The 20,789-nt window shown below is 33.8% G+C and overlaps 1 protein-coding gene across 3 annotated transcripts in view; it reads right to left on the minus strand.

Annotated features, from left to right (window-relative positions):
• LOC126832683 (protein O-mannosyl-transferase 1) overlaps positions 1-20,789 on the minus strand; it is a 43,928-nt gene that overhangs the window by 19,199 nt on the left and 3,940 nt on the right. For all 3 annotated transcript variants that reach the window (XM_050563559.2, XM_050563567.2, XM_050563553.2), the window contains 13 exons: positions 20,613-20,727; positions 18,745-18,908; positions 17,821-17,924; positions 15,637-15,687; positions 8,549-8,695; positions 7,949-8,057; positions 7,624-7,689; positions 6,367-6,460; positions 5,442-5,597; positions 3,610-3,842; positions 2,692-2,784; positions 916-1,012; positions 537-629 (listed from right to left, as the gene is read on the minus strand). In XM_050563559.2, the coding sequence (XP_050419516.1) occupies positions 537-629; positions 916-1,012; positions 2,692-2,784; positions 3,610-3,842; positions 5,442-5,597; positions 6,367-6,460; positions 7,624-7,689; positions 7,949-8,057; positions 8,549-8,695; positions 15,637-15,687; positions 17,821-17,924; positions 18,745-18,908; positions 20,613-20,675 (1,470 nt within the window). In that variant the 5' untranslated portion in view covers positions 20,676-20,727. The remainder of the gene's footprint in view (positions 1-536; positions 630-915; positions 1,013-2,691; positions 2,785-3,609; positions 3,843-5,441; positions 5,598-6,366; positions 6,461-7,623; positions 7,690-7,948; positions 8,058-8,548; positions 8,696-15,636; positions 15,688-17,820; positions 17,925-18,744; positions 18,909-20,612; positions 20,728-20,789) is intronic.

A 20,789-nucleotide genomic window follows, 5' to 3' on the forward strand; every position in this document is an offset into this window, starting at 1 on the left:
GTTAGGCCTAGCCTCGATCATCATTACTAAAGTCACTACGATAAAAAACATAGTCTCGATTATCCATTTTTGGATTTAATCATCAATGAACAGCAGATCGGATACAAATCCAGAGAAAATCTGACACATAAGATGGTATCGAGAGATGATTAAGTTCTTTTCATGTTAATAAATGTCTAATTAATAGTTTACACAACATTTCAGGCCTAAAGAAAGACCTGCAATAGGCAGATTTAGCACTTGCATAATGTATGTTTAATGCCATCCCTAATATAGTTTATCAGTGGAAGTTAAGATGGCCATTACCTGATGATCAGTCAGGCATATCTACGCAAAACATTAGACCTGTACTGTGTGATAAAGAAAACAGTGATTCAATATATTCTACCATTTTGAATTGGTTCCAAAGAATTTTAAACAGAGTACCACTATATGTAATTCATTGTCGAGAAAAATGTTTACCAGTATAAAGCACAGAATAACAGCATTTAATTAGACAATAGGGCTGTGTCTTGTGTATAAGAATATAACTTTACCTTTAAAGCAGCCGTTGTATTAACATGAACCAATCGGACGTGACTCTTTATTGTGTGCCATAATTCATCAGCACCTTCACGATTTAAAACTTCCTGCAAATAATATTTTTTTTGTAGGTCATTTGTAGATTAAAATATAAGTATTATAATGATAAACTACGGAAGACACATTGTAGGGGTCATTTTATAATACACACATAATCTTTAACTCATTGTATAATATGATTGAATAGACATACATCCCTACAAAGATCTACAAGCTTTGATCTATATTCTCAAACCTAAGAAACATGCAAAGTACATAACTTTAACCTAAAAAAGCAAAAAATTGAATATAATTTCAAAACTCTACATAAATTTTAAAATGAAGGGAACTTACCACTCGCCATAAGTTTTGAGCTGGCATAGAAACATTATAATCTATATAACAAGTAACTTCTTGATTCTGTGGTGTTACTGGTGCTGCTACATCATGACTAAAAGTATATACCATATTATTACAGATGACAAACAGTGGTCAGTAAACTACAGTTATTAATCGACTGATATGACAGTGCTAGGAAATTAGTATTAGAGCAGCTAAGGAGTAATTTCCACTAGAATCGTTCCCTTCTTGAGCAAAGCATTATGGAAGTATCAGAGATTCACTCATTTTTAGTTTTTGAGATACAGATTAATGTCGAAAATGTGTCGGTCATCGTGAAAGCCAATATGGCAACAGTTTGACCAAATCTCTGATATTTAAATAATGTTCCTTAATATTAAAATATTAGGTATAGACACCTAATTTCCTGTCCAGTAGAATTGAAACAAAAATACTTTATTTTGATGACTATTTTGGAATTCATGATAGCAGCCACCAGGGCGTGTCATTTTTTGGGGTCCATCTTTATAAATGATCGTTATAAAAGATAGTGAACGGTTTTTTAATGTTCAGCAGCTCTACTATTTATAACAGATCCACATGTATGCACTAAAAGCAACATGTTGTCATTAAAGCTAACATCGGTAAATAAAATTATTGTAATTATGTATTCAAATCATGATTCATAATGCAGGTTGTTTAATCTTAAGAAGGTACTGTGTGCTGCCATCAACCTTTTTGAGTAAGCACTATCTAGTGACAATAACTAAGCCCTCTAACTTGGATTCAGTCATCAGAATCTTTGGATAAAGATTCTGTTAAAGTTGCAATTGCATATTTTTAAGTTATATTTTTAAAATGTATTAAAATAAAGCCTTAAAATAGATGGTATCTATAAACAGTCCTACCTTGTTAAAGAATAATCCTATTAATCCTACAATTCACTATTGCCAGTTGAGAAATTGGCAAAAATATCATTTTTAACTTCAAATTCAAACGTTTGAAGATAGCTATTCCAGTGGGGAATAGAAAAACAAGGGAGGTAATTGTGTTATTATTTCCGGGGTCAAGCGATTTATAAGTGGGAGAATGATACCTATGATCGTATAATAGTGAGTTGACAACCTATTGAACAAAAGACATAGAAATAATTATGTTTTGACTTTCTTAGAAAATATGAAATTCTCGCTTTAACTATCAATAGTATCTGTGTTCATCAAGTGGTTCAGTATCCAAATACATCAAGTGATTCAGTATCCAAATACATCAAGTGGATCAGTATCCAAATACATCAAGTGGTTCAGTATCCAAATACATTAAGTGGATCAGTATCCAAATACATCAAGTGGATCAGTATCCAAATGCAAGAGAATGGGGGTTTAATGTGTCATCAACACATTTCCATCTACTCTCCATTGAACTCCAACTGCCAACAATTATTTTTGTGCTTGCCAGTGTGGACACAAGAGATGTTAGTTTATCATGCTTGCCAAACAACTATGCACACTTTGCTTGTCAGACCCCCAGGAGCCACCCATGGCAAAGCGGAAAAGAACATTAGAAAATTTGGTCGCCATTTTCTGATAACAAATAGTAAATTTATGATTGTCCAGTGCCATTTATGATTATCAATAACATATCAGAGTTGTGTACTTCATAAGTGAGCTTAGTTGACACTTCCAAATTCAATCAACACTAGGAAAGGTAAGGTGATATGGTACTTTTTAAGTGATGCAGCTGTATGTTTTTAATATATGAACTAATAATTACAACTGTTTGTTTATCTTGTACCTATTTAAAGCTCTACTAGTAATACCATGTACTAGTTGCACAATATCACCATGTTTTACTGGACGTGGTGGTTCTTCCACAACCAAACTTTCACTGAAAATAAAACACATACTTGACACCTGCTTTCATATATACATCTCCATAAAATATAACATCTATTGGTACACAAAAAGTATAAATTTGTGAAAAATTAGTATTGATAATGAGCTCATTCTTGTAAAATGATCAACTGGGTAGATTATTTTGCCCTGCAGTCCTTGGGATGTTATACAGCCAATAAAATATATATGGTAGTGCTATTTATCATAATACTTTCTTGTTTGAGAAGAATATAGGAGAATCCCTGATACATTTCAGTGAATAATTCTGTGTTAGAAGCTCTGAGAACCTTTTATTCCAGTCTCAAGCAACTATTCAAATAGGATTTTAAACTAGCATTCACTATGTGGCTGAATAAACCTGTCTGCAACTCAGATGCATGCATGTATGTACACAGCAACTTCCCACTCAATATTTTTGTTTATGATTTTCCAACAAGTAATACAAATTTTCAGGTTATTTTTTACCTTCTGACAAAGTGCATAAATAGGAATCAAAAAGTCATGTTTATCAGGTCATTTTTAAAAAAATTGAAGACAAGCATTTTAACAATTATTTTGAAAGAGATAAATATTTAGAACTAAAATTTTTAGGTAAAAGGTATTTCTGCAGAGTTTACAGTATAACGATGTCACAATTCACCATTCATACCTGCCAAAATCTCCAACTAGCTTTGGTTTGGTCCAAATTCTTTAAAGTAGAGACAGATGTCATGCAAGAGACAGTATGTGCATACACTTTCTGGAATGCCTTGTAACACTTCTTGTATTTTTGGGCTGTTCACAGTTTTCCAAAAGAAAACAAGTGTAATATATATACCTGCTTGGATCTTTAACAATCCACCAATTGTTGACATCTTTAAATACGTAACATGTAACTTGCTGTTGGTGACTACTGCCACGATTATCAGGGTATCGTATAGGATAGACTGGAGGATGTGAATGAAGCCAGCATGGTTTACCAGGAACTGCTTCATATGTATGCCTCAGAGTTATTTGTGAACCATATGCTATATTCAATGGCTGCCCTTTAGTTAATGCTGCCAATCCACCCTGAAACAATAAAACCACCGTACATTTTAGTGACCTCATTGTCACAAAATGACACAATTCTCTATGCAATCATTTTGTTTTGTTGCTTGGCAACCTGTGTTTTATAAAGGAGGAGCCTAGTCAAAAAGTCTCTCAGTATTAAGCAGTAATTATATTCCATATAATTTATTATTTTTAGAAACAAGAGAATAGCCAAATTTCAAGATACATGTGGTTAATGTGAGATTTGTGGTTCCAAGCTACCTTATTAAAAATATCAAAACTTTAATATCCAGTCATTGTTTTTTGAGGCGCGCGATCGCTCTCGAGCGCCTGTCGCGCACCCGAATGTCGACCGAGGGGAGTTTTTTCTCACACGCATTCAAATTGAAAATCGCTCTCCATATTTGTAAATCATGGACATGTATTTGGGGGTTTTTTTTCAAAAGAGTGTGAAAGACTCACATTCCGAGTGCCACCATGCTGTCTTTGTCATATTGTGAACATTTATTTGGTGTAATCGATTAGTATAATGTGATCGCACAAGGTAATAAAATTTTGATGCATATGTTGCTAAAAATAGATGGCGCCTATGTACCATTGGTTAATTTAACTGAAATGAAAAGTAGAACTCTCGCGAGACGTGAGAAATTACGAGAGATGGCACGTGAAAATTTCCAATGAGAATAATTCCGGAAGAAATAGATTGTATTTTGATGCAATTTTCAAGCGTTTATGATTATATTTTGAATAGGGGCTATGTTTTAAACAAAATTTATATGAGCTATATATATTTAGAAATGTCGACAAGTATTTCTATTGGAATACCGTATGTACTGTAGTTATAGACGACAATAGAAGTTTGACTTGACCATACGACTACGAGTGCTATTATTTAGCAGGCGATGTTTATTATCATTTCTGTAACCAAGAATGGCCCCTTACACGCAGTTATTGATCTTCAGAACCATTTCCCATACAAACAACTAATCTCTCTCCTTAATATCAGATCATTCTCCTTAATTTCTAAATCACTCTTCTTATTGAAACTGGGAGAGCTTTTTTAGGGAAGCGATTTTTTCAATTTGTTCATTAAGGGGAGCTTTTTTCGGCTCTCTTCTAAAAACAAAAAACAAGGACTGAATATCTGTTTCCATAATATATTGTTGACCAATATGCAAATTGGATATATGCAAATTGATTTTACTGGTCAGCCAATCGAATTGCAGTATTTCTTAAAATTTCGATTGTATCTTAGTTTAAGTTTTCGTGAATAAGGACCCAGGTCTCCAAAAACTTTGTATGAATATAATTAGCTGGGGGGGGGGGGGGGGGGGGGGAGGACAAATGGTTAGCACGCGCGAGCTGTATCGTAAGGTCTATCATTGAGTCAACTGGCGTGGTTTCGATTCAAGGAGTAGGGTCGCCTGTCCAACCTTGTAGGTTTTCTCCGGGTCCTCCAGTTTTCTCCCACTGCTAAACTACGCACAAAATTGAACCATATGTTAGTCTTGAGTGGACGTTAAACCCCATTTCTCTCCCTCTCTTAAACTTAGCTATAAATACCATGTTAAAATACATGTAAAATAAGATTAAAGTAAAGTGACAATTTAAACTTACCTCAAGACTTGCTTGAAAGGCACTAGTCATGATATTATCATGTGGACCAGCTTTAGATAGATGTGTTAGATGGATATAGAATATAGATATATATAAAACTATAGGTAATACTATTAACATCACTGTACGGCTTATCACATGTTTTATTAAACAGATCTAGAAAAAACAGCATAATATTTAGATAATTATAATATTCTTTATAATTTATAGAAAACTCTTACATATAGGTCAAAATAAAATATTGAATGTAGTTGACATGGGTTTGTTATTCGATCAGTGATTAAATTTTAGATTCAAAAGATTAAGTGGAAATCAGTTTGTTTACCACTTTATTTTTATTTTTATCTTACTGCTGTCCACAGTTTAAGTCAAAAATGAAACTAAGATTAGTAAATAAACCACCTTCTGCTTCAGTCCTCTAAATGGAAATTTAATATTGTAGAATAGTCGGCATAACACATCAAATCAACGCAAGATCAAAATATTGAAAAGTTATCCTATCCTGAAATAAGAAGGCTGATGTCCTCCACCTTCAGCCTTGTAGTGGTTGAGTGTATTGATGTAATGAAAGTCTACAACAAGTTTCATCACTCTCAATCAATTAGAATCAAAGTTATTGTGTTCCAAAGTCTCAAAAAATCAAATTGCTTATCAAATTCATTCAAGAAATTTGATTAATGAATATCTTACACCAAGTTTGAAAATTCTATCTCAATTACATGTAGAAGCAGAATTATTGTGTTCCAAAATGCATGACAGACAGATGGACAAATCCATTTCCATACTCCATTGATTTCTTTGAAAGGTCGGGAACAATAAAGCAATCATGTCAAGTTTGTCTTCTTAGGAGTTCTTCTAACATATAGATAGAATAAACCAACTAAATATGACTTAATCTGTGGAAATTTATCAAATGATTACTTACATCAGATTTTGATGAATCAGCTAACATCTTCCAATAATCTCTTGTATGAAAAAATAATACTAAGAATGCCACAAAGAAACCAACATATTTTATACTGAAAGAAGAAACATCATAAAATATTATTGTAAAATTAAATGCAAGTTTGCATTGCCCATTGATACCTCCATCAGCCCATGTTCCTGAAGCAACGACTGCAAGCTTTACAACATCTATCCGTTGCTATATTAGTCTGAAATTCTCAAACATTTAGGTACAAACAGATAATGGAATATATTTGTTTATAGCAGTTGAAAGCTTTTTTCTAGTTGAAAAACTCAAGGAAAACCAAATAAATGCAACCCTACTAGCATAATGTAAGAACAGAAAAGTAAATTAGAAAGCTTAGAACTAAAATGTGAAGAAGATCATAGCATAATCATAGCGGAAAAGTTCCAGCAACCCTTGACATTGAATGAACCTTGAACTTTGCAACTCGATTATCACAGCTAGACATTTCAGTTGGAAAGTGCGAAACTTGGTATTCACGATATTTTCTATCGAGGAACCTGAGAGGTCTTGAGCTAGGTCCCATGTGAACAATTGAAATTAGTGGCGTAAAATGTAGAGTATTACGTGAAGGCTGTGATAAGATGCATGGTCCATGACTGTGAACAATCGAAATTAGTGACAAAAAATGTAGAGAATTACGTGAAGGCCATGATAAGAGGTATGGTTTTAAAGCGAGATCAAGTTTTCTAATGAAGAAGTCATCAGTCTTGCTTTATATTGCATTCCCTGTCATTAGGTTTTCTACAATATGTTGGTAATTTTGAGACTTACATGTGGTTAATTTTGTGCAATGCTCCATTTCAAACGACTCCTCAAACAATATTAAGGGATCTTATATGTACATGCCAATGTGTAGGCCTACATGGGTGGACCTTGTTTTTTTTCACCCATCCATATGAGTAGGCTCATTTTCCTTGTCAGTCCCATAGGCACAACCCCTGACAAGAGAGAATCAAATTTGAAAATTCCCGATAGCTGTTGTTGGACCATGCCAGGATACAAACCAGGGAGCAAGAGTTCAGTGAAATTACTGCTCAAAAACCATGGCCACATTTATTTCATCTCAATAAACTCAGTGATACATGCAATCTATGATCAATTAAACTCCTATTTCACTCTTCCGACCTCCACTTGTCAAATAAGTATATGTGCATCTAGAATCAATTTGACAGTGGTAACTGGTATCATAATTAGATTCTAAAAACTTACGTTAAAGCACAAGTAAATGAAACACCACAAAGACCCAACCAGAACCACCAAGGTGTAGAAAACTCTCTGGAATAACAAATTACATAAACATATTAGGAAAAGCTATTTGATAGAAATAGTTCATCTTGCATTAAAACAAACGATATTACAATGGCCAAACAGATTTGATGTAACTCAAAGATAAACTTATTGATTTCACTGGATTTGTTTTGTGGGATAACAGTCTATCTTCCTTGTGTTAAGGTGCGTACTAAAGATTGTAGATTTACTTGTGATTTAGATGTTTAAATTGAATTATAATTATTTAGTGAGTTTGTAGATTTACCTGTGATTTTGATGTTTAAATTTAAGTAAACTGAGGATAGATAAAGCAAGAAAAAATATCAACATCCCCTCCATTAACATAAAACGCGACTGAACAATCAAAGCATTATCTGAAACAAAAGAAAGCACAATATCATCTTAATTCCAATCAAATTGTTTGAGCAATATTTTCAGCATCATTTTACATTCAGTCAGTTTCTTTCACCAATATTTTTTTATATGTAACAGAAATTTTCGAAAATCACAGACTTCATAACAGGCAATAATCTGTACCAGGAAGAATGCATAGTTGACCATTCTTGGACATCAAGAGACTGATAGTCTGGTAGGTCATTACTGAAATTTCCTAATCAAGAAGGCTTAACGGGTTATCTAATCTACCATATAATTTCAAGTTGTTGCTATGGTTGTACAACCATAAGTCACTGGCACGATACTTCATATTTTAAGTACCATAATTGATTCCAATTTGCTAGTAGTACCTAGAGTATCACATTACCCTTCTGTAATTAAATAAACTACTACAATCGTCAGGGTTATATTTATCTCAGAGGTAAGATGAGTTAAAGGGAGATAATAACTGTCATATGTATATATTTACCTAAAAGTATAAATGAAGCAGCTACTACAGCTGACCAGCGTGATAAACCAAGTTCTACCATTATTTCATATACTAATGGTACAATAAAACTACCTAGTACTGCTGGGATTAAACGTAACTGTACCACAGGCACATCAGCTGGATAATCTATAAACAACCCAAAAGACTTCATAAAAAAGACTACATTCATAAGACTGTTTAATTAGTTTAGTTTTTTTTTCATATCGAGATTTGACTTTTCGATATATGTATTAATCCACTGAATCCAGATGCTTAAACATACATTATGCAAGAGCTAAATCTGCCTATTTCAGGTCTTTCTTTAGGCCCGAAATGTTATCTAAATTATTAATTAGACATTAATTAACCTATCCAGGCCATAATCAACTCTAGATGGCAGCGCTAGCCTGCGATCTTTAGTGGATTGTAAGCTGATTTACTGCATAACTTTCCTTCTCGATTAAACGATTAAATGAATAATCGAGACTATGCTGTTTATCGTACTGACTTTAGTAATGATGACCGAGGCTTATGGGAATTTCAGTCGCTTAGTTCTCGGTTCATAGTGGATCAATTTGAATGAAATTTTCACCAAATTGCCTTTACATTATCTAGTTTTTATACGCCCACATTTTCATGTGGACGTATTATGCCGTCGCCCCTGTCCGTCCGTCCGTCACAATTGTTTGTGGACTCTCTACAGGTCACAATTCTTATCCGATTTCGACAAAACTTGAAATATAGGTTTATCCCCAAAAGATCTCGGCTGCTTTCGATATTGGCATGTATCAGATCGAAACTTCATGGATTATAGCCCCTGTTTGTACAAAAAATCACGTTTTTAGCTTGTGGACCCTATAGGGGTCACAATTTTTATCCGATTTTGTTGAAACTTGAAATGTAAGTTTATAACCCAAAGATCTCGGTTCCTTTTGATATTTGCGCATATCGCACCGTAACTTCCTGAATTATGACCCCTGATTGTACGAAAAATCACGTTTTTAGCTTGTGGACCCTATAGAAGTCATAATTTTTACCCGATTTAAAAAAACGTATTATTATATCACCGTTACACCCTAGGGACGACTGAATTCGAATTTCGTGAAAATCAGCCCAAAATTGACAGACAAAATGGCCGCCGTTCGTTCTCAAATAGCGTAAGAAAATGGTATATCAAGGTTGTGGACCCTATAGGGGTCACAATTTTTATCCGATTTTGTTGAAACTTGAAATGTAAGTTTATAACCCAAAGATCTCGGTTCCTTTCGATATTCGTGCATATCAGACCGTAACTTCCTGAATTATGACCCCTGATTGTACGAAAAATCACGTTTTTAGCTTGTGGACCCTATAGAAGTCATAATTTTTACCCGATTTAAAAAAACGTATTATTATATCACCGTTACACCCTAGGGATGACTGAATTCGAATTTCGTGAAAATCGGCCCAAAATTGACAGACAAAATGGCCGCCGTTCGTTCCCAAATAGCGTAAGAATATGGTATATCAAGGTTGTGGACCCTATAGGGGTCACAATTTTTATCCGATTTTGTTGAAACTTGAAATGTAAGTTTATAACCCAAAGATCTCGGTTCCTTTCGATATTCGTGCATATCGGACCGTAACTTCCTGAATTATGACCCCTGATTGTACGAAAAATCACGTTTTTAGCTTGTGGACCCTATAGAAGTCATAATTTTTACCCGATTTAAAAAAACGTATTATTATATCACCGTTACACCCTAGGGACGACTGAATTCGAATTTCGTGAAAATCAGCCCAAAATTGACAGACAAAATGGCCGCCGTTCGTTCTCAAATAGCGTAAGAAAATGGTATATCAAGGTTGTGGACCCTATAGAGGTCACAATTTTTATCCGATTTTGCTGAAACTTGAAATGTAAGTCTATAACCCAAAGATCTCGGTTCCTTTCGATATTCGCGCATATCGGACCGTAATTTCCTGAATTATGGCCCCTGATTGTTCGAAAAATCGTGTTTTTAGCTTGTGGACCCTATAGAGGTCATAATTTTTATCAGATTTAAAAAAACGAATTATTATATCACCGTTACACCCTAAGGACGACTGAGTTTGAATTTCATGAAAATCGACCCAAAATTGACAGACAAAATGGCCGCCGTTCATTCTCAAATAGCGTAAAAATATGGTATATCAAGGTTGTGGACCCTATAGAGGTCACAATTTTTATCCGATTTTGTTGAAACTTGAAATATAAGTTTATAACCCAAAGATCTCGGTTCCTTTCAATATTTGCCCATATCGGACCTTAATTCCTGAATTATGGCCCCTGATTGTACGAAAAATCATGTTTTTAGCTTGTGGACCCATTAGAGGTCATAATTTTTATCCGATTTAAAAAACCGTATTATTATATTACCGTTCCACCCTAAGGACAGTTGAGTTTGAATTTTTGAAAATCGCCCCAAAATTGACAGACAAAATGGCCGCCGTTCGTTCTCAAATAGCATAAAAATATGGTACATCAAGGTTGTGGACCCTATAGAGGTCACAATTTTTATCCGATTTTGTTGAAACTTGAAATGTAAGTTTGTTACACAAAGATCTCAGTTCCTTTCGATATATGCGCATATCGAATTGTAATTTCCTGAATTATGGCCCTTGATTGTAGGAAAAATCACTTTCTTGTTAGCTTGTTCTCTATCCATCTCTCGAAAATGTGGGCGTATCCTGCCTGGCAGAAGCTGGTTAACTATTATAGTGAGAACTGCCAACTCGTTAAAGAATCTCCCATAATGTATCTTTAAGTAATATTCTTCATCTGAAGGTTTAATTAATACATGTTTACAGAGGGTAACTTATATTATGTCTGTGTGTGTCATTTGTATCTTATGGAAAACATCAAAATTTCCATAGCTTAATGCACTTCAAAATGTACTCAGCCCATTAGAAGTTTACAGGTTACCGAATATTGACAAATTTTCAATTCATTAGGCTTTCAGCATGAAATGGTGAAAGACTATTGTTATTACCATGGACCGTATATAGATGGACAGGCAACGAGTCCCGTTGGTTGGATTCTCTGCCGATCGCGCGAGACACAACAAGATCTCAATGTCAACGGCAAATGAAGCGATGTGATTTTTGACATTGCAGAATTTTATACAGATTAATTTCTCGAAATCCTCCTTAGAATTTACGGTATTCTTTTTGTTACATGGTAATTTTTCAACCCCAGGCTGACCTTAAAAATATCTCTGTTTCGCCTAATGCAGCCGACTAACTAAAACCACCCCCGACTTAAATTATTTTATTGCACTTTTCCGCGTTCTTTTTATTTTATTTTGTGTGTCAACCTATGGCTATGGTTTGATTCATTATTGAAACTGGTTGGTCAAGACGAAAGCGTCAAAGATGTCGCTTCTCAACAAAATGTTGAAGGAGATTCACACTTCAAGTTCGTGGCAAATCGTGTGCGAGTCGTGCATCACGAAAAATCCTGATGTCATTGATTTATTTGCCAATAAAAAAGACGAATGTTTCCACCCGGAAAATTATCAAGCTGTCAAATTAGCTCTTAAGTTTAATAAAAACTTTAAGTTCGTTACTCTTTACGTCAGACCCAAAATTCATTAAACAAAATTAATGAATCTGTAGTATACAGCTAATAAGTTTTCTGTATTGATTTCTGACTTTAAAAAAAAAAAAATCTGAAAAAACCCCCCCGACCTACCGACCCTTCTCCTCGATTGTGAGTCGGGTTTGGTGAAACAAAGATATTTTTAAGGTCAGCCCCATAAGTATTCCTGTCCGGTAGTGACGAATTTCTCCAGTTTAGAACTTTGAAATTTCCAAATGCAGCAGCTGAAAATTGTGAAATGATCGATTTCAATATTTTCGTAGTTTTTGGTTTTGCTTAATACTCCAAATACTCCAAATAAAGTTCAGGTATTATACTGTCCGGAATGATGATTAATTGTGCAGGAGTAAAAATTAAAAGAGTGTTTTAGTAGGTTTGTTTTTAACAAAAACTCGACATGTTTTTTTCGGATTCATATGGGCGTGTCTGAAGTAAACAAAGACAATGTGTTGATACATTTACACCCCAATCATCATACATAGTAGTCTATCTATGTATGGGTTGCAAAAAAAAGAGTGGCAAGATTAATAAAAATATCATTAATTGATTTCTGTTTCTTTGCTTTTAATTTCAATACTGGTAATTGCGCGAGGGGAGGTAATTTTATTTTAGTCACGATTGTCCGGTCTATTTTTTGCCGCGGCACAGAATTCTAAAGGATTTGTGGACGTTGCCTGTCCATCTATACACGGTCCATGTTATTACTAAGATTATTATTCTTCTTTATTATTATTAATATTATTTTTTTTTTTTGGGGGGGGGGGGTCTCATCTCAGCAACTATAAGAGATAGACATCTGAAGTTTGATTTTCTTTTGGGAAAATGGATGGTGGTTAATGCTTAAAGTTATTTCGAGAAAATTGCCCATAATTTTTATTCTGTTAATTTTCAACCAATTTTTAAGATATTTACATTTTTGGAGACTTTGTAATTTTTTTTGGTGAAAATTCAAATTTTTTAAAAAAATTTCCAAAATTTTTATTTCTTGGAAATTTTTAAATTCTGATTACATCATTTGGATAGCTGACATCGATTCGATTCCAACGATATAAGTTCTGTTCTGAAATGTTAATTTTGTTTTTTACCTTTTTTTCGCATTTTAGTCAAATCGTCGAGTTCCTACTATTTTAAAGCTACTACTACGATTTTTCTGAAACTTCAAGAACATAAAGAGGGATCTCTAAGGTAGTGCATAAAAGTATTTTTGAAATTCTCCATTGACCAGAAGTACCCAAGAAAAGTATCCAAATTTTGACAAATTCAGAAAAATGGGTGTCTGTGCGTAAAATACGATCTATCAATTGGTTGTTTACCGAGTACTTGAAGTTTTACATCGTTTAATAGCCAATTGAATTATCTATCAGATGATACTGAACTGACAAGTTTCTATTACAAACTAAAAAAGTTATGTGACTTTGAAAAGTATGTTTTTTTTTACGATTTCGAGCAAGTTTAGACGCCTGTTTCTCGAAGAAAAGTCCACCTAAATTTGTTTTTTTTAACTTCTTCTATAGAGAGTCCAATCGGTATTCTTTTGTATGAAACCTTTGTACAACAGTTCGAAATATCAGGAGTAGGCGAATAAAGGGATCGAGAATTGAAAACATCATATTTCATTGCTAACAGAAACTTGCCGTGAGAGTGGATAAAATCGGTTACGTATTGCCAACGTATAGAGCATATTTATATAGAGAAGGGTTTTTTTCACATTGACAATATTTGAACTATTAGTGTTTTACTGTTAACAAAAATATGGGATTGGTTCTTCCAGAGTGAAAATATGTCATTTTAGTAAGTAACAGTTTCCCCTGAAATTAATGTCCAAGTTTTTTGTCTACATGACGTCATCACTTTATATCAGTGAATAAAAAGCGCTCCGCTGCAGCTATTTATAACCAAAAGGCCTTCCTACATTAATAAAGAAAAACATATGTTGTTTATTAGAATGCTAAATACAAATGTCAATTATTACTGCTTTTTGACCCTTTCGCAAAACTATTCTTTTTTTTTTCTTTTTCCATTTAGCGTAGATTTCAGAAACTGTAAGAAGCGATAGATTTTCCTTCATGAAAGTTGTCAACAGTTAGCACTTTTAAGTATTGATAAAGGTGTGAGCAGACCAGAAATGATGTAAATCTTTAACGTTCACGAAAATTGGTAATTTTCAATCAATTTCTTCGATAGTTACCTATTTGGATAGCCGGAAACATTGCTGAACAGACAGCAGTTCAAAACTGTTGAATTTAGAAACTTTGTAATTATCATTTTTTGGGGTGAAAATTGGAAAAAAAGAGATCGAGAATTGAAAATGGCATATTTCGTTGTCAAAGATGTATCATTTTACCGTCATCAACCAAATCCAACCAAAATAGTGGAGTAACTTACCGAAACAAAATTAAGGAATTACCTTAGAGAACTCTAAATACGTCTTTGGTCTCGAGTTTAACCTCGATTACAAATTGTCATCAAGAATGCTAGAGCTGCTCACCGTGAAAGCCTTCAGTACTCCAATGGAGTGCTAGTCATATAATTGTAATTATTGAATGGAACTGAACCATTTTTGGATTCAACTTTCATTAACATTAAATTCAAGAATCATGAGTCCTAATGACACAACTAATTTATAGTGCTGGCACGATATATCGTTGAATCGATGTATCGCGATTCACCGTCTCATGATACCTGTATTGAATCGCGGGATGCCGAATCGATTTTTCACGATTCTTTTTTGCGTTTTCTCAAATATATTATGAACTTTAAATTATACCCTAAACTTTATTTGAAACAATGACACTTCGCAAACGATGTCCAGTAATCTTGACATGCGTGTTACTATAAATAGCGCACGACCATAATTACCGTTAGTTTCGTAGGTTTAGATTAACAACATTTTAACGCCTTTTCTTTTGTTTCTGAATTTTAAAGTTTCTTATACCATACATATTTAAATACATAAAACGACATTTTACTCTAGAATTTTATAAATTTAGAATGTAAATATAAGATAGTAGCTCTTGCAAAAATCAAAATAGCGGAATATACAGTCGCAATAACAAATCCTCCAGCGAAATATAAATCTAAAGTTTGGGAATACTTTGGGTTTTTAAAAGGTGACACTACCTTAAACCCAAACATGTGGATGAACTAATTTTCCTTAAAAAAAATTACAGTTAAACAAAAAGACAATAACTTTATTTCTCTGTGAAGTTTTTTTTTTTTTAATTTCATGTTATTCAAACAGAGTTTACATTACAAAATAGTAATCAAGTTTATTTATTTCCTGGTTTTAGTGACTTCATTAAAAACACAATCACATATTTAATTTGTTGTTTTATTGATAAATCTATGACCTAGTTATGAATCGCGATACGTATCGTATCGTGGCACATGAATCGCAATACGTATCGTATCGTGACTGCAGTCGCAATACCCAGCACTACTAATTTAAAAGGTATAATATATAACATACCTTGACCAATTCTCTCCAAACTAACATTTCCTTCATATCCAGCATAGCTACCTATAACACAATATTATCAAATATACTATGGTAAACAGAGGATAAGACAAAAAATGAACATTATATTCTCCAATAACAAAAGATTTATTTTAGCATTTTATCACATTCATAATTTACAAGTACAGAATGCTGCAAGTGTTTGGATCTCAAATCAGTAAACACAGCAAAAAAAATCCTGTGATTCATGGTGGATCACTGTGAATCGCTTGCATGCCGATATCATCCTGATTCTAACATGTTTAAGAGAAATGTACTTTATTTAAAGATGGGTTCCCAGAAAAGTATTTATCGGGTGGGTATTTCCTATAAAAGTATGGCAATTTTGGTATATATGGGAAGTAGAGATACCCAATCTTACTAGAAAAATACTGGATTCCCCGAAAAACACTCATGGAGCGTATACAGGATAAAAATGTAAGGGTTCCCATAATCGACAGCCCGACGATTAGGAATTTCTGCACGCGTGATGACAAAGGTCACACGAGAACATTGAGGACTTGATGTACAAGTTGATAAACTTTATGAAGAGTTAGACGTACAGCACTTACTGAGATAAAGATGACGGAAAAAGACGCGGGTAGTGGATAATCTGAGAATTTAATTAGGATTCAATATTTGTAATAAATAGTAAGCGATTAAAGACAACATCGTCCTCTGACTTCCAAGAGAGGTAAGTCACGTGACGTAAACATGACCTGGTTTGATCGAATTTTTATAGCAGGACATTCCTTCAAAATTACAATGTTTGAGAAGGATTTGAAGCAAAATTATGACAAATTAATTAGTTTGAATATGTTTTTAGTCCATATATACCATTAAATCACCCAGTTTGTAAGCGGGAACCCATCTTTAAGTTGAATACATATATGTTAATTTTGAGCGAGGGTTAAACTAATACTATACTATCAACGATAAATCTGAAGCCTTGTGAAATAGTAATGCTGCCATGAAAACATGTACAATATATAGTCCGGTCTGAATACGAACCCAATGATTTGTTAATTAATCTCAGGGAAAATGTTTATCAGTAGTCTTTTTACATCCATTCAGTAGGTGGGGCTATACACGTATGCAAACAGTGAACAACTTACAATTTTTTAAACGTATCATTTATAACACACATCGTGGCAAGTAGATGTGGTGCATTACTCCTTGGATATATACAGAGAAAGATTTCCTTAATTTTGGTAATACAAGTAGTTTATGTGCTCATGTAGATCTACATGTATTACAGATTATAAAATATTCAAACATATATGTAGGAAAGTAGAAAATTACAAATGCTGTAAAAAGATCTGCATAGCCATCATAAAATATAAATAACCTTCAGCACGAAAACTTTCGGCCATTGATAAATGTGAACATATTTTAATAATTCAAGAATTAACATTGCTACTGCTACAGTATAAAAACCGGGGAGAGTAGCTGACGAAAGGCTAGAGAAATGGGGTTTAACCTCCACTGACACAAACTAGGTCATTTCGAGACTAACACATGGTTCAATTTTATTTCAATAATTCGCTTGTGTGTAGGGGTCTTTAGCAGTGGGAGGAAACCAGAGGACCCGGAGAAAATCCATGATGTTGGACAGGCGACCCTACTCCTTGTCAAGTTCAACCGGGCAATCGAAACACCGCCAGTTGACTCAATGACCATATGAAACAGCGTGCGCGTGCTAACCATTCGACCATCCAACCCCCCATCAAAAAATATGAATCAAACTGTAGGTATGAAGTAGCACAAGGATAATATATGTTGTATTTCAAAGGAGAAATCCCAGAACCCTTTATTTTAGTTCCAAGCAACCTCTAAACAAACCAAAGAAATACCAAGCTAACAATTACTGCCTGGGACAAACATGTTTATAGAATTTTCAGGTTGTTGCTGTGTAGCAGATATATGTACCTCTTGTTTACAAAAGATATCAAATAGTTGCATTTATCAGGTCAGTGAATAAAAAATTGGAGGCAAATGTTTAAACACAGTCATGTAATGCCAATCAACTGTTTGAGTGATCATTATCAACCTGCTACACATTTTGAACTAAAACCTTTAAAGTAAATGGCATATTTTCCTTAATAAGCAGCAAGTGTAAGAGCAAAAATTCCATGATACAAGATGTTACAACTATACCTGATGCAGCCAGAATCATTTTACCAAAAGGTGGATGAACATCAAAGAAGAAAACTTTCCTCAAGTACAAAGACACAAATTTGGCAAAGTGCAACTCATCAAACCTAGGGAAAGAATACAATCCATGTGCAGTGATCATTGCAGATATCCTTATTGTACAAGTCAGATCGTTCACATTCACAAATCTAACTCTCGTAAGTCAAAAATATATACTATTTTAATGTAATTAAAGATGCATTTTGTAAGAATTTGATGAAGAACTGACATTTCTCGCTATAAAAGTTTAAAAATAGATAATAAGAAAAGAATATATGGAAAATTTCAGTCAATCTACTTTATTCTAGGCAAAGTTATGAATGTTGGAAGTTTTGATAAGAATAGCATAATCTCAATTTTCGTTGCTTCCATTGTTATGATTATAAACAAAGTCTTGATCATCCATTTTTAAATTAAATTGTGTTTCAACAAACTGGATAGAAATATGACATGCTTTTTTGATAAATAATTCATGGATTTTCTTCACAAAAATGGATAAATATTATTGAATATTTAAAGGTAGGTGGTAATAATTGCTACATGTTTATAGAATTTACATCAGAGATTTGAGTCAAAAAATGTTCGTCCCAAATGTGAGTTTCAGCCAAATTTACCTCTGCGAGTATCGATGTTTGTTCCCGATGCATCCAAGGGTAAAATTTTTCTTGAAATCAGCACTAACAAACACTAGGATTTTTTTTAAAGAGGTCACCACAGTTAAGTCTGTACACTCGACCTACATTTTCTCCCATTAAGATGCACATTCTTTGTTAGCTGCAAGCTAGAAAAATCCTGAAAATTCTTTTCCGACCATGCTGGCATGTTTTGTCTATGTTTGCCTGCATCTGCCTAGTCACATTACTATCTTACGATTTTTATGAAACTTACACAACAGATCTTGGAACACCTAGTTGCCATGTTCGTGTAATTAAGGCTACAACAGTAAGACATATCTGCATGACATCAAATTCAGCTTTAATAGTGAAAGGTTTTCTGTTTTCTAGAGCCTCTCTTTCACTGTCTACCACACTGGGAACTGGTGCCCCATCTCCCTAAAAAGAAGAAAAAATAATAATAAAGTTTCAACTTTGTCATTTCTGCTTGGTGATACCGAACGGAATAAACATAGAATTCATATTATCTTGAGTTGCCTCCCTTATTGTTAGTTTGTTTTTCATTTTGAGTGAAGTCTGTAGGCCTATCAGTATAGGCCCGGAACTGTACAGAGCAGTGGATGCTTACGGCTAGCCCCTGAATCCATATAGTTATATTTGACGCATTCAAATTAGATTACACACAGAATCTGAGATAGATCTGTCCCCTGCACTTACTATTAAAGTGGTATTAGAAATATGGAGATATTTGCTGTTCGGTAAAATGTTAATTTTCAGTTTGCCACTATGATTATACGAGTTATATTGGAAGCATTAAAATTAGATTACAGGTAGAATCTAAGATAAATCTGCGATTGCTTTGTTTAGATATATCGGTAGATGTTTTAAGATTACTTACAACTATATATATAGCCAATAGTGGTTTCAAAACTTCACCAGATGCTTATAATTATGACCCGAATAATGTATGCTTTGATGCAAGTAGGCCAGTTGTTAGATTTTCTATAAATAGTTTTGGTCTAGGTAGGATTATTTTGAATATGTTATATGAAATTCTTTATGAAGCACTACTTCCACTGGGGTTTAACATATGCTTCCATTCCGAGTATTATCGCAGACTAACTTGTTGAAAGTACTACTACTAGTACCACTGTTTGCCAAGGGTTACATGATATATTGCAGACAAATTTTATTTTATTATACTCAGCACGTGTAGGGGTCTGTCCTGTGGGAAAAAATGAGAAGGCATCCCCTATCTAAAAGTCACTTACGCTCACACCCTAGAGCTGTTTAACTACCACGTTAAATATTAAATCAGCTGTAAGTGTTAATCAACATATATCTACTACTGTATATACACATCAATCTATTATTGTCTATTATGACAATAAACTGGTATATCTAACAATTAAAATCAATAACAAGCCTTCAGTACTGGTTGACTAGCTTCTTTAACACATACATGTTGCTACATGTTCTATATCTTTATTTCAAAATCCTGCTATGCAAGTTTTAAATTACAAACAAGTTTTAAAATAGATAATGAACTCTGTACTGTATCACCTTCATAAAATTTAATAATCAAAATATAACTATCCATTTCAGAATTTCAATACCATTTAGTGTTGGGTGATATATATATTTTAAGCGTTACACATATTTTCAATACTGATAAAAAGAAAATGCATATGAACTATTTATTTGATGATAAAATCAAGCAATCAATGCAATAAATAGCGTTATTTGTCTGGAGTCCATTCATAATCTAACTGATAGTCTGTCTGTCTGTCTGTCTGTTCAGGGTTGGTGGCTACACTAGGTCTGTACCGAGGCTGAAATTTGGTGTATATGGATTGCTCGGTTTCAGAGTTATGGCAGCAGTTATGACTATATCCAAAAATCCAATGACATCAGCAATCAGGATACAATGTAAATTGTTTCCTTTGCAAAATCATCATTGATAGTAATGTCTACATAACTATAGCATACTAAAAACAGTTTAACTTCTGCTTCCATGCCTGGAGATATGATTCCCATAATAGAAAACAGTTCCATATACATGTACAGGCCAATTAGCACAGACTGACAAAAGCAGGGGAAATTATCAAATATTGTTGACAAAGTAAAAAGCCTAATACTAACAGGATGTCTAGACCAATCTTCAGGCTCTTCACCTCCATTTCTTGATCTTCTGTCTGTCTCCATTCTTTAATTTATCATCCACTATACGATAGATACAGTATATATCTTGTTGGATCTGAAGCATTGAACAAATTCTAAATAAAAGAGTCCATCTACAGTAAAAAAGTTTTGTTAAGG

Source organism: Patella vulgata, chromosome 1 (genome assembly GCF_932274485.2).
Source record: "Patella vulgata chromosome 1, xgPatVulg1.2, whole genome shotgun sequence".
Classification (NCBI taxonomy): Eukaryota; Metazoa; Mollusca; class Gastropoda; family Patellidae; genus Patella; species Patella vulgata.